Here is a 13995-nt window from a genome sequence, read left to right as displayed (position 1 = left end):
GAACAAAATTGTGTACTCAAGGTCCCAGTTACATCCAACAATAGAAAAAATATAAATTCTAAAAAGAAACAGTATCCAAGGACCTAAGATATAAACTAAGATATACGCTAAACGATCACCAAACACTAAAAGATCTAAGATATACGTTAGTCACTGATAGTTCAAAACAAAACACCGAACAACAGCAGCACGAACATGAGTCTTTGTGGGTGGATGAGTATGAACGAATACAGAAGCATGGATAATCAGAAGCATGAGATCAGCAGCATGGATAATCAGCAGCGCATATCAATAATCAAACTTGCATTACAGTGATTTTTTTTGTCACAGTGATTCATGAGTCTAACAGCCTCAGGGTAGAAGCTGTTCCTCAGTCTAGTGGTTCTACACTTAATGCTCCTCAACCTCCTTCCTGAGGGGAGCAGGGCAGAAAGTGTGTGTGCTGGGTGAGTGTGGTCCTTCATGATGCAGGTGGCCCTCTTCCTGCATCTGGAGGTGTAGATGTCTGTGATGGTGGGGAGGCTGACTCCAACATCTTCTGTGCAGCCTTCACCACTCTCTGCAAAGCTTTTCTTTCTGCAGCTGTGCAGCCTCCATGCCACACGTTGATGCTGGAGCACAGGATGCTCTCCACTGCACACCTGTAGAAGGAGGTGAGGACTGAGCTTCCCAGACCAGCTCGTCTCAGCCGCCGGATGTGTGATGTGAATGACAATAAACTTGAACTTAAAATTTCTGAAATTTTCCACATTATTGTTTTCAGCAGTTTTTACTAAAAGCCATGCTTTCCTCAAGTGCTTGATTCATGAACATCTTCTAGTGTTTTAATACTGATCAAATAATTTTTTCTTTCTATTTTTTTGTTTTAAAAGTTATACATTGTAATTTCCTTGTTGGTGTCAAATGGACAAATTTCCCCATTTTAGCATTTTTAAAAGACCATTTTAAATAGATTTTTACAAAAATAAACCAAATTATGTCCTTACAAAAGGCGCTAATAAGAAACTGTTGAAATATGTAAGTTGTAGGTTCTTGGCTGAAGTGGTGAGTTGTCTGCTCTCCTTATGATTCACAGGATTGTGTTAAATGACAAAATTTTATCAAAAATATTAATAAAAATTAAAACAATATAGTATAAAAATTGGTTGGAGAATATCTAAACAAAATAAACTACAACTCATGTGCAATACCAGTATGGTATGTAAAAACTTTAAAATGTTTTTTTTTTTTTTTTTTACCTTTTTTTTTATTTAAATAACAAAAACAAATTTTGATACAATTATTAAAGTTTTAAATCAGAGTTATGGTTTGTTAATAAATCTGTTTAACAATAACAAAATGTGTCAATCTATTGAACCAATGTTTCTTTATCGAGCACTGTTGGTTCGGGATGAAATGTTTTTATTTTGAAAGTCTGAACTCGGTTGTGGTTTCTTGACAACGTGACGTATTGAACGTAATGGCAATCACGCCTTCTTTGGGCGTACGTGATTACGTCACATACCGGAAGAGTAACAGTCGCAACACGGAAGCCCTGGAAAGAAAACAAATAACCGTTTTTTAGTTTGTTTCGTCGAAGACAACACCCCGAGCTCCGTCTGATTTCTGGATTTTTCTGTTCCGCCGCAGACGAGAGCAGTTCACGGTGAGTGCAGCCGCTGGGTTCGGTCTGAGGACCAGCTGTCACGGGTTTAGAACCGAACCGAGCGTGGTCCAAATCAGACGCGGGCCTGTTGGTCACATAACTTAACAGCTGAGTAATACAACTGAAAGAACGAAGGACTGAACGAACTGGACACAAAACGTTCATCTGTTCAATCTGACCTTACAGCGCTTAAAGGTTAACTTTAAAGTTCAAGTGGAAATCCCCTCGTATATTTTACTACCTGTATGATTGAGCTGATGTGTTTTTTTGGACAGTTAAATCTTTGATTATGATAATTAAGTGACTGTATTAGTATTAACATTACAGTATTATTATGTTTTAGGAAAATTAATTAGACATATTTCGAATAATCATATTTTTAACCTGATGGACTTAATTAAATATATAAAGTAAGTACGGTAAACAAGTCCTTTGAATGCCATAAGTGCAGTTGATGAAAGTGTCAACAACTACTTCAATGTGACTAAACTGTTAACTTCTCAAAGGTCATTATTGTCCTCTTTATTTTTATTATTAAATCATTCATATTTCATACCTGCATCAAACCTGAAGCTGACGAAATTAATTTTTTCTGTCAACGGATATGTTTTAGTTTTCATGAAATGAGTTAATCTAATTGGCTAAGTATTAAACTTTGATTATCTCTGGTTTATTTCAAATATGTTTGTAAACATTAGATGACAGGTGTGTTTACAACACCACCGTCTGATTCATGCACAAGAAAACCGTTTTGTCAGGTTTTGTGCACACGTACAGACGACATGAAGTTTTCTTTTAATCAGGTTATTAAGACTAAAGTCCAGCCCTGTGGTGAAATCACAGAAAATTAACAAACAAAAGTGATGATGTCATCAGTCAGGTGAAGAGTGAGTCAGCACTTTCCAGGTATTCTGCATAAATATTTATTTTTAGCCTCTACTAATTATCAACTAATTGTTTTGATGTTTTAGTTGTGATTGTAGGAGAATAAATTGTGTATTTTATGATTTTTTTTTTCTTGTTTGAATTATTTATTATTCAAATTATATATATATATATATATATATATATATATATATATATATACAGTAGATTTAGTCCGTGTTGGTTTTATTTTATTTAGATAGTGAGATTCTGTTGATGTTTTGCTCGGTTGGTTTATTTTTTATGTCACACAGAAACACGAGAATTTGGATCAGCAAAAACTCATTGACTGCTGAAATTTGCTAAAGAAGCTAAAACTGTGCGGTAAACCTAAAAGAAGCTGAGCATTAGCTAAAATTTTAAACAAGAAAAACAAAGTTTAATTGGTAGCAAAATGCTAGCTTAAACATGACAAAACAGATAGTTAAAATCTAAAACACAGAAGCTAGTTAAATGTAGCAACATACTAGAAGCTGAAAGTATCAAAATGTTAGCTAAAACATTCTATATTGATTTATACATTAATATATAAAATGATACAAAAGTCTTAACTGTAAGCTTAAAGTATCAAACAGCTAGCTAGAAGCTAAACTGAACTAAAGGCTAGCTAGAGGCTAATAAATGTAACAAACGACTAGCTAGAAGCTAAAAGTATCAAAAGCCTAGCTAAAAGCTAAAAGTTTTAAAGTCTAGCTAGAAGCTAATACTTTCAAAATGCTAACTAGAAGCCAAAAGTTAGCATTTTTATGCTAGCTAAAAACTAATATAGCAGATGGGTAGCTAAAAGTACCAAAATGCTATCCAAATGTATCAAAAGGCTAGCTAGAAGCTAAAAGTATTTAAAAAACTAGCTAAAAGCATTAACTAGAAACTAACACTGTCACAGGCTAGCTAGACGTTGAAAGTATCAAATGACTAGCTAAAAGCTAAAAATAATAAATGTCTAGCTAGAAGCTAATATGACCAAAAGGCTAGTGGCTGAAAGTATCGAAAAATTGTTTTAAAGCTAAAGTATCAAAAGACTAGCTAAAAGATAAAAGTGGTGAAAGACGAGCTAAAAGTATCGAAAAGCTATCAAGAAAACGATAGGCTAGCTAAAAGCTAAAATAAAAACAAATAAAGTTGTATCGTATACAAAAAGCTCCCAGCAGCAGACATGGAGCCGATGGGCTGAACATGTTCGTGCTTGTACATCGTATCCGTTTGTGTAATTTTTTCTGGTTTTGTTTTCTTGGTCCAGATGGATTTTCTGTTTGGGAGGAGGAAGACGCCGGAGGAGATGCTGAGGCAGAACCAGAGGGCGCTCAACCGAGCCATGAGAGAACTGGACCGAGAGCGGATGAAGCTGGAGCAGCAGGAGAAGAAGATCATCGCCGACATAAAGAAAATGGCCAAGCAGGGACAGATGGTGAGGTGGAGGAGGCGGAGCTCGTGGGTCAGGGGGCGAAGACGAAACGTTAACGTTTTGTTTGGATCTCTGCAGGACGCGGTGAAGATCATGGCCAAAGACCTGGTCCGCACGCGGCGCTACGTCAAGAAGTTCATCATGATGAAGGCTAACATTCAGGCCGTCAGCCTGAAGATCCAGACGCTGAAGTCCAACAACAGCATGGCGCAGGCGATGAAAGGAGTCACCAAAGCTATGGCCACCATGAACAGACAGGTCTGTGAGGCGTTCACTGACGCCCGATAGAAAACCAAAACGATACAACTTCCTGTGTTTGACCAGACGGTTTTTCATTCCCGCAGCTGAAACTGCCGCAGATTCAGAAGATCATGATGGAGTTTGAGCGCCAGAGCGAGCTCATGGACATGAAGGAGGAGATGATGAACGACGCCATCGACGATGCGATGGGGGACGAAGATGACGAGGACGAGAGGTAACATTTACCCCCTCAGTTCACCCCAATGTCCCGGAACAGAAACAAATCATCAGCAAAAGGTCCATAAGAAAGAGAAGTCTCTTATTTCTTCCTCACGCGTTTAGTTTTACGTTTCCTTCACAGAAAGACTCGTAAACTGAAACAGGAATTGTTGTTTTGTGCAGAAAGTGTCACATGATGTTATTTATACATGTTACACGCACACGTGTGCAACATGGAAGGAATAACAAATCCTCAGCTCAGTGAGGAAGCAAAAACAAAACGAGAGATTAAAAAATGTATTTCTTCATTCTTCTAAATTAAATGTTTGTTTAAATCTGCATATTAGTCTATTTCTTCGATATCCAATTTGTATCAATTATCTGTTGTGGGTATTTTATTCACCCTGGAGGGAAATTTCAGGATTCAGAAGCAACACCAATAATAAATTTAATCTTTTAAACTGACAGAAATGAACAAACACGAGCAGGGTCAGGGTCAGTGATGGAAAAGATGAAGTTACAAAAACGGTCCGTCTGAATGGAATGAGGTTATCAAAAAATAACAATCCATCATTTAAAAATACTTGTTTTAGTTATTTTTATTCAGGCTCTGCTATTTAAACATAAAGTCATAAAGACTTGACCAATTAAAAATCATAAATAATCAAAACCTGCACAATATGTCTTCATATTGGTAAATAAAGTGTCCTTAAATTAAAAATATGTACACAAAGCTTGTGGTGTGTTTGATCAAATGTTGAACTCGCCGGTCTAGAAAAGTTTTGTAAAAGATGTACGGCAGTCCCTCGCTGCTTCACGGTTCGTTTATCGCGGACTCGCTCTATCACGGTTTTTCAAAACAAGAGTGGACGTGACGCACAAATGGCCGACTGATGGATGAGCCGCACGATCGGCATGACATTTTTATTTAAAATAGATTATTTTAAATGAATTAGCACCTGCTGCACCTTGGTGCAGCTCACACTGCAGGATAAACTTCCTCCTGCAGCTGATCAGCTGTTCTCCGAGCAGAGCGTAGAAGTGGGCGTGGCCAAGAGTGCTTGCAGAGGCAGAGAGCTGAAATCATGACATGCTGTGCTCTTTTAGAGCTTTTAGAGTTTAGAAACATTGTTTAGAATATTGCAAAAGTGTGGGAATATATATATATATATATATATATATACTAGTATATATACTATTCCTACTTTGTGGTTTTTCACTTATCGTGGGGCTTCAAGGTACGGATTCCCCACGATAAATGAGGGACTACTGTATATAAATCTTTGACAGTTTGATTAAAAGTCACTTATTTTAAAAATAAATTATATTTTTTTGTGACGTGTTTGTGCTTTTTGTGCAGCGACGCCATCGTGTCCCAGGTGCTGGACGAGCTCGGCCTCAATCTTTCCGACGAGCTGTCGAGTAAGAACAACGCAGCAGAATTATCGCCAAGTTTTCTCTTCCTTTGTTTCATTTTACCACCAACAGCCATCTGTTTGTTTGTTTGTTTGTTTGTTTGTTTGTTTGTTTCAGGTCTTCCGAGCACCGGGGGGAGCCTGTCGGTGGCGGGAGGGAAGAAAGCGGAGCCGCAGGCCGCCCTGGCCGATGCCGACGCCGACCTGGAGGAGCGTCTGAATAACCTCCGGAGAGACTGAGCCTGTTCCCATCTTTGGGTCAGGATTCTTTTTGGAGATGAAACGGGCCGGGCTGTTCTAAAGATGTGCAGCTTCCTGATCGAGTTTGTTTCATTTAACGTGTCATTTATGCGTCTTATCGAGGAAAAACATTTATTACAAGGATCAGTATCGATTTTACGTTTAGCAAATTCTCCCTGCGGATGACTCGGATCATCTGAAAGTCAACGTTTATATCGTTGTGTAAATAATAATTCTTCCAGGCATGTTTTCATTGTTTAACACTAATTAGAAATATATTTAAAGAAGACCAAATAAATGATGGAAATATTAAAGAAAGTCAAATTTTATGAGTTACACGTACAGGAGGCGGCTCGGAGCACTTCTTATCATCGTTGAGACATTTACAACATTTTTAAAGATCTTCAGACAAAAGCAGCCAGAGGACGGTCTTTAACTGACAGGTTTATTTTACGATTGTGTAAGAAAATAAAGTTCTGTTCTTCTGCCGGACGGTTCTGACATCAGCAGCATTTTCACCAAATAAGGACTCTGTTTTTTTTTTTTTTTGAGAAACTTCCTTTTTTCTTCATTTAATAAACATTTTTCCACATTACATGGGGTGGTTTTATATTTTAATGGATTCTTTCTTGTGTTAATTAACTTCTATTGTTGGCTTTTTGCAAAAACATGTAAGTTTTAAATTAATATGGTTAAAAAAGTGGATCAAAGAGGTTTTGATTTGAAGGTATTATAATGGAGATCTTTTAAACCAGTGTTTCTCAGAGTTGGGGTCTGGACCCCGGTTTGGGTCACAAAACACCAAATTGAGGGTCCAGAGATTTAATAGTTTATTTCTTTCTAGTGTATTTCACCATTTCTATTAATGTGTTGTTTAATTTTTAGCAATGTTTATGTAAATCAATCAAGGATTTTTCAGTTTTTATTTTTTGGGGTTCAGCGCCCAAAAGTTGGGTGACACGGTGGCTCAGTTGGAAAAGCCGTTGCCTCTCGGTGAGAAGGTCATTGATTCAAATCCCAGCCGGGGGTCTTTCCGGTGGTTTGCATGTTCTCTCCGTGCTGCGTGGGTTTTCTCCGTGTACTCCAGTTTCCTCCCAGACCAAAAACATGCATGTTAGACTGACTGGTAACTAAATTGTCCCTAGGTGAGAGAGAGCGAATGGTTGGTTGTCTCTGTGTCCCTGTGATGGACTGGAGACCTGTCCAGATGTCCCTGTGATGGACTGGAGACTTGCGTGTCCCCTGCCTCTTGCACAGTGACCCCCCACAAACCGAAAAAGTGAGTAAAGATAAACGTATTAAAGCCCAAAAGTTTGGGAACCCCTGCGTTAGTCACTGAAGTGGGGTTCTGAAGGAAAGTTGTGAACAATAAACATCTTACCTGTAGTACATAGGCCGGACTGATGAGCTAGCAGCGAGCTAAAACCAGACGGTTTCTTTCGGCTGCTCTTCTTCAGGGGTCACCACAGCGCGCAAACATGACAGATTTGGCAGTTTGTTTTTACGCTGGATGTCTTTCCGGACGCAACTTGGGCTCGAACCCACAACCTCAGAGTTACAAGGCCAAACTACCGCAACCCCACGTGTTCAACTGAGGTGCAATTATAAACAAAACATTGCAGGGAAGCTCTAAAATGCAGTTACTGTTTATAGTGTAGTCAACTAAATCTGGACTAAAACTACGATGACCACTACCAGTAAAATATGACTAAACCAGAGAAAAATAGATTTGTCCAGTTGTGACCCAACAAATGTTCAACATCCTGCAAGAGGTCAACAAATAAAGTTTTCTTTTACCATTAAAAATAATTAACATACTTAAATGTTTATTCAACGGTTTCTACAAATTTTCCCCCCTCACTTAAAAATGAATTCATAAAACACTGAAGCCTCGTGGGTCCTTTAGACCCACGGGCAGCAGGAGGGTTAAAACCACAAGGCTGATTACTCGGCCCATCCCATGTTTGTACATATAAAATAAACCAAACGAATGCATCATAAACAGTTTTATTCCAAAAAATTAAACTTTGAAACTGTCAACATACAATCATAGAACAATGTTGAATGTACTGAACAAGTCCAACATTAAATAATAAAAAAATAACAGCCATGTTTTATGTACATTTCTATCTGAAAGCTATGTACAGTTGGGGGGGAACAAATATTTGTATTCTGCGACGGTTTTTAAACTGTTGCAACAAACAGAGCGACGAACAACCGCCTGCAGAAATTAATCACTATTGAAAAAGCTCAGCAGGTGAAAATATATCGACCTACAGCTAGAAAATCTAAAACGTCTCGCCTGAACGAGATCGCCGCGTGCACGAAACTCGCCTAACATTTACCGGATGTAAGTGTTTTTTAGGCTCGGAGATACAAAACCCACTTTATATTTCCGCCTGCAGTTCTGCAGAAAGCAGCAACAGAAGCCTGCTTTTAAAGAGTCATGCTTACGAGGTTTGCATTTCGTGGTCTTCGAAGCCCAAGCGAGCGGAGAAAGTTCTCCGGTTCTGGGTTCAAGCCATGCTGCCGTCTTATTTTTGCAAGTTAATCAGAATCCATGCAGCTCACAGAAACGAAACCCAAAACAAAAACGAGGGAACAGATGAAGTTTAAAGCCGCCGGGACTTTTCCATGCCGACACGAACAGCATCGCTCTGCTGTTGAACTGGATCCTGACGATAAACTGGCTCAAGTTTTTTGTATTTATGGAATCATGCTGGCTCCAAATCCTCAAATATCACATTTAACATTGAAAAAAAAACTTATTAAAATCTGTGTGCAAACAACAATATGACCAAAACACGGCACGGCAGTCTGATTTTGACTGTTTTGTCCACGAAAGCAGAGAATGAGCGTGCTAAAGCTACTCGCAGCGAGAATATGAAGCTTTAATGATTGTGAGGGGCTCAGGCTTGTTTCTGCGTCAGAAGGACGACAAAGTGTTTCCCTACATGCTCCAGACGCTGGTTTCTCGTTCAAACTGCACCTCTGAGTGATTCAAATTGATTTTTTTGTGTTTGGTTTTAAATGGCACAGCTTGGAGAAAACGCGTCACAGAACACGCCCTGAACTCCTGGACCTGCCGACGCGTCGACTCAAAAAGCAGCTGATCTGCGGCGACACGTCGAGACTCCCCGTCAGAGCGAAAACGAAACGGGCGAAGCATCTTCTAGTTGGAGCGCGAAGCAGAAACTCTCCGCTGGGTTTCACTTCCGACAGGTTCGGTGAGGCGTGTGCTTCTTGGGCACCTCGATGCGGCAGCGGCTTCGGTCGTCCAGCCACGGCAGATCGAAGTTACTGAGGATGAAAATAAATTTAAAACACACAAGAACAATTTTAGGTTCAATTTATTTGTTTGATCTTAACCAAAAAGAGAAAAAAACAAACTAATCTAATGAAAACACTGTTAAGAACCGCACTGTAGTGGATTTTAGCTGCTTCCATCGTGTTCCAAACGTTTTTAAACGATGGCACTTTTATTTTAAGCATTTTTAATGTTAAGTTTCAGAATAACAGAACCGTCACCATGACGACAGCTCAAAAACGATAACTGTCTAAATCTAATAAACTGTAATTTGAGACAGAGTTAAAACGGCAAAACATTACAGCAAAAAAAAAATTTAAAATATTGAAAAGTACATCTTGAAGAAGTCGTTTGCTTTAATGTAATTTTTCTTGCAATTGTTTTTTTTCTGCATAAAATAAAATGAAAAGTTTTTGGTTAATTTCTGCTCGGGACTCCCTCAGACTTACTGTTGTGTGAGTTTGGGAAGCGGCCGACCAAACGCCACCACGGGCAAAAACGGAGTGATCACTATAGCTTCCACTGCAGAGAAATAAAAATAAGAATCGGTTTTAGAAAACGACACTTCTCCTGCACCAAGTTTCAGTCGTTAAACTCTGAACCTGCGGACGCACCGTCTTCGGTGTCGGGGTAGAAGGACGACAGCTCGGGCTCCGACTCCTGGACCACCTTCTTCCTGTTCATGCGCTGCTGCAAACGCTGGAACATGCGCTGCTCTCGGATCCTCTGGATGTCCCATCTAGAAGCACAGGATTATTTTAAATGACCAAAACGACGAGGATTAAATTAGCAACGACAGCTTTAGGATCAATAGATTAAATAGAAGAACGAGCATCAAACTAATCTCTCTTCACCCAAACGTTTGTGTACTTGTGTATGATTATAAAGTAGTAATTACTCACCTTTTATTAGTTCTAACACATTTATTATTTAAATGTAGTGAATCTTAAAATCTAGTACTTCTAGGTCTGTGCTGACGAATTTGTAAAAATATACAGAACATGTTCATTTAGGTTGAATTTGTTTAAATGTATTAGTATTTCAGTTTAGTCCCTTAACGATCAACAGGCGTTTTTCCTTTAAGACACAAAACCAGTTTTATTTTAAACCTTTACGTCTCCCGTTTTTTTTATATATTTATGTTAAGACGACTGCAGACTTTTTCCTTTTATACTTTTGTGTTAAAGCTTCTAAAAAGTTCAGTTTTTGACTGGAAAAATTCCTCTTTGTGCACAATTAAAGTAAAATAAACAAATCGGTGCGGTTCTACTCTTTACCTTCAGTACTCTGTGTCAGGTCGACCCACAAAATATTTGATCTAATCTGATATAAATTCATTTTCAGCCTGCGTTGGTACCTTTTTCTCCTCTTCTCATCCAACTCCAACTTAGCGTGGCGTTTCAAAAAGACTCCGTCGTCCAGAGGCTTGATGGAGGAACAATTCGTTAAAAAAAAAGTTCAAAAGTTGGATTTAACAACACAGTTAATGTTGGTTAACTCAGATGTGGCTCACCTCACAGAAAGAGTCCTCGTCCAGGGGCTCTATACAGTTTTCCCTCCAAGAGGGAACTGGCAGGTGGAGAGAACAAAGGAAAGGTTATTCACAGACGATGTGTTCAGTGGATTTGATGAGGAACGTGTTTAAAGTTGGGATACAGATTAGGCTTACAAACAATCAGCATATCATGAACTACATGAGGAGTCCACTCACTGGCCACCTCTTCCTCCTTTTTGGGGGAAGTTTCTCGCAGAGGGGAGAGCGGAGGCTGGTTCCAGCAGCACAGATACATCTCTGTGGTGGACATGAAGGGCAGGTCCTCCATCTGGCAGCTCAGCTCCGGCTCCTCTTTGCACAGAAGCAAGCCGTCCGGACTCAGCCGGATCGGAACCGTCTTCTCCGGGGTTTCCTTACTGCGCAGCTCTCTTTGGTTTGGAGAACCCGGCTCCATTTCAGACTTTGGGGGACTGAGCTTTGCACTTTTACCCCGAGATTTCTGAGCTTTTGCGTCTCCAAAGCAAGACTTCCTGCGTGTTGGGAAAGAAAAGTACAACAGTTTGTAAAGAAGCAATAAATGTAATTAATTCAGTATGATGATGTGGTTTCTGTTTTTCTGCACAGTTTTTTTTTACAAATTAACAAATTCTGCACTTTCTGCTATTTTAGCTGTTCAAACACCAAAACATTTAGCTCATTTAAGAGGGATGCTATAACTTTTTTTTATAACTTTCCAGAAATTTCTTCATAAAGATAGAATGAGAAGTCTCCATTTTTCCAAATTGTTCCATTTGAAATCTTCAGTATACGTTCTCCATTTTTTAATTATCTATATGCTACTTTTCGTTTTACATACAACTCTACGTTTAGCTAGCCTTGCGTTGCCTTTTAGCTAGTTGTTTTGTACTTTTAGCTTCTACGAAGCCTTTTACTCCCAGGTAGTCTTCTGCTACTTCAGGCTATATTTTTGCTCCTTTTATGTTTTAGCTAATATTTTGCTCCTTTTAGCTGTTTTCTACAGTTCTGCCTCTTTAGCTTGAACAACTCCATTTCTGTTTTTCAGCATGGCCGTTCAGCTCTCATTATTTCCTTTGGATTTTCACAGCAAGTGCACTTTCTCCAATTCATTGTACCTTTTTTGACCCTTGCCACCCCGGTTGAACTGGAGGGGGGTGGCTGTGTTCGGCTGTGAACTCTCCTCCATCTCCAGATCCCACATGTCCTCTTTGTCAGGGGTCCACGGCTCCAGTGGCTGGAAAAGGCGTTTGTCACGAGGTGGGTCCTTCTTTGTGAGCTGGAGGCGACGTTCCATCCGCTCAATGCGTGCAAGCAACTGAAGACACAAACAAATGCAATCAACGTGTTGCCTCAAAGTTATAACATATGACCGGAACGCATTTTTTAAAAACACACCATCTCCTTGTCTGCTTTGAGCTCATCTATCTCCTTGTCCTTGGACTGCAGCTGTTGCTGCTGCTGTTCAATGAGGTCCAGCTGGAGAAGGAGAATCTGACGGAGGCAGTTGGCTTGTGCTTGGGGACTGGCGGGGGTCTTCCTGATGTTCCTCCATTTCCCCTCAGAGGACAGTTCAATGGAAGCGGTGCCGAGGACTCCAGGGACAACCCCCTTCGCGCTGTCTCCCGCACCAGCATCCTTAGGATTATTGTTCACAGCCATCTGAGGATCCATACTGTCGACAGAGAGGGGTTTACCTTTCACCGGGGTTCCCTCACCCCCCATTGGTCTGACAGGGGACAATATCCCCACGGTTTTGTCTCCTCGAACTATTTCTGCAACAGTGGCGGCAACAGCAACTTTGCTTGTCATATAAATCTGATGTAGGTCCTTGGACTTGTTTGGGGTCTCGGCCTTCTGCACGTTGTGAGCATCTATGACGAAGTCGCAGGGCTCCCTCTTGATGCTCACGGTGTTCACCCCGACGTGCTTGTGACCAAAGTCGATGGTGTCCACGTTAGTCTTGAATCCTGTGCTCGGAAAGGGCCTGGATCTCAGCGTCATGACGAGCACGACGGCTTCTCATGATCCCGCAGCGCCACAGCGGCTCCTTCACTGTGAACAGCTGCAAAACACGAAATGTGAAAAACATCAGCAGTTGTTTCACAGTAAGCCTGCTGCATTTAGATCAGAAGTGCACCTCCTAGAAAAATGTATGCCCAGAAAAGAGCGCCAGATTATTTAAAGTGTGCATCCTTCATCGAACATCGTCCTTTTGATATTAAAGCTTAGCTGCTTTAGCTCTGAGAAATAACAGCTTAAAGACGAACTCTTAAGTTTAAAAGAAAGTGAACCTACGACTGCTGCGGGCGGGCAGACATTTTAGTGTGAGGACTTTCAACAAGGACTCGGGAGTGGCTGTAGGACAGCAACCGTCTCCTCCATTTTGGTTCTTGTGAAAAACAATAACAGCCAGCTAGCTAGAAGGCTAACGTTAGCCGGCTAGTTTCACCTAAAAAAACGCGTCTCGACGTATTTTCGTCGTGTAACGACGTCGTCGTAAAACCAAACGCGTCTTTTTCAACATAGTTTTATGTATTTCAAGCTTACCTCGACTGCGTTTCAAGTGAGACAGCAAACTGTCTTCATGTTCTTCCCTCCTCAAGACTTGTTTTAAAGCGCCCTGTACTGCGCATGCGCAATTTATTGGCTGGCCATTTCTTGTTTTTGAAGGTTTTATTTTAACTATCACCACTAGAGGGCAGCATCACGTTGCTGCGCAAGCGCGTTCCAGTGACACGTATACGCGTCCGCCATATTGGAACGGGAGACACCAGTCAGAAAAGCATTTAAACCTATGAGGGACTATCCAGTTTAAAATTATTTAAGATTTCACAAACATTTTAAACTACAAGAGTTTATAATCTACGTGGTGATGATTATTTCTCTCCTCAGTGACATAAAATAATGATAGTCGAGTGAAGGCCTGGTTAATGAAACTATTAAAAAGATAAGATAAAAATAATTCCAAGTTTTAAAATGTTGCTGGTTTCTTGTTTCAAAATTGCAGGACTTCAAGGACTTGGGGTCCACTGTCCAGGGAAATGAGGAGTGTGGTAAAGAGGTGAAGAAGAGAGTCCATGCAGGCAG

General features: G+C 40.2%; 2 protein-coding genes across 3 annotated transcripts; one reads left to right on the top strand and one right to left on the bottom strand.

Annotated features, from left to right (window-relative positions):
- The first annotated feature begins 1460 nt into the window (after positions 1-1460).
- Positions 1461-6594, top strand: chmp2a (charged multivesicular body protein 2A). The gene is made up of 6 exons (XM_037691258.1): positions 1461-1645; positions 3810-3977; positions 4053-4232; positions 4319-4449; positions 5794-5855; positions 5967-6594. Exons 2-6 carry the CDS (start codon positions 3810-3812, stop codon positions 6086-6088), a joined length of 663 nt encoding a protein of 220 aa, XP_037547186.1. The 5' UTR covers positions 1461-1645; the 3' UTR covers positions 6089-6594.
- Positions 6595-8703: 2109 nt separating this feature from the next.
- On the bottom strand, positions 8704-13532 carry msl1b (MSL complex subunit 1b). Of its 2 annotated transcripts, none has more exons than XM_037691256.1 (9): positions 13456-13532; positions 12304-12970; positions 12024-12223; positions 11065-11420; positions 10909-10964; positions 10753-10820; positions 10010-10134; positions 9845-9917; positions 8704-9388 (listed from the first exon to the last, which is right to left on the bottom strand). In XM_037691256.1, exons 2-9 carry the CDS (start codon positions 12907-12909, stop codon positions 9298-9300), a joined length of 1575 nt encoding a protein of 524 aa, XP_037547184.1. In that variant the 5' UTR covers positions 12910-12970; positions 13456-13532; the 3' UTR covers positions 8704-9297. The 2 variants fall into 2 exon arrangements, with proteins under 2 accessions (XP_037547184.1, XP_037547185.1); XM_037691257.1 differs by having other exon boundaries at positions 8705-9388; positions 11107-11420.
- Positions 13533-13995: the final 463 nt, after the last annotated feature.

Source organism: Nematolebias whitei, chromosome 17, assembly GCF_014905685.2.
Source record: "Nematolebias whitei isolate Nwh7 chromosome 17, NemWhi1, whole genome shotgun sequence".
NCBI lineage: Eukaryota > Metazoa > Chordata > Actinopteri > Cyprinodontiformes > Rivulidae > Nematolebias > Nematolebias whitei.
This window is presented reverse-complemented; position numbering and strand designations above follow the sequence as displayed.

Excerpts from the sequence above, each read along its gene's own strand:
- chmp2a (XM_037691258.1), top strand. The coding sequence starts at position 3,810 with ATGGATTTTCTGTTTGGGAGGAGGAAGACGCCGGAGGAGATGCTGAGG. Across the intron at positions 4,233-4,318 it reads TGGCCACCATGAACAGACAG|CTGAAACTGCCGCAGATTCA; the intron begins GTCTGTGAGGCG and ends TCATTCCCGCAG. Across the intron at positions 5,856-5,966 it reads TCTTTCCGACGAGCTGTCGA|GTCTTCCGAGCACCGGGGGG; the intron begins GTAAGAACAACG and ends TGTTTGTTTCAG.
- msl1b (XM_037691256.1), bottom strand. The coding sequence starts at position 12,909 with ATGACGCTGAGATCCAGGCCCTTTCCGAGCACAGGATTCAAGACTAAC. Across the intron at positions 12,224-12,303 it reads TCAAAGCAGACAAGGAGATG|TTGCTTGCACGCATTGAGCG; the intron begins GTGTGTTTTTAA and ends TTGTGTCTTCAG. Across the intron at positions 11,421-12,023 it reads GGTGGCAAGGGTCAAAAAAG|GAAGTCTTGCTTTGGAGACG; the intron begins GTACAATGAATT and ends CCCAACACGCAG.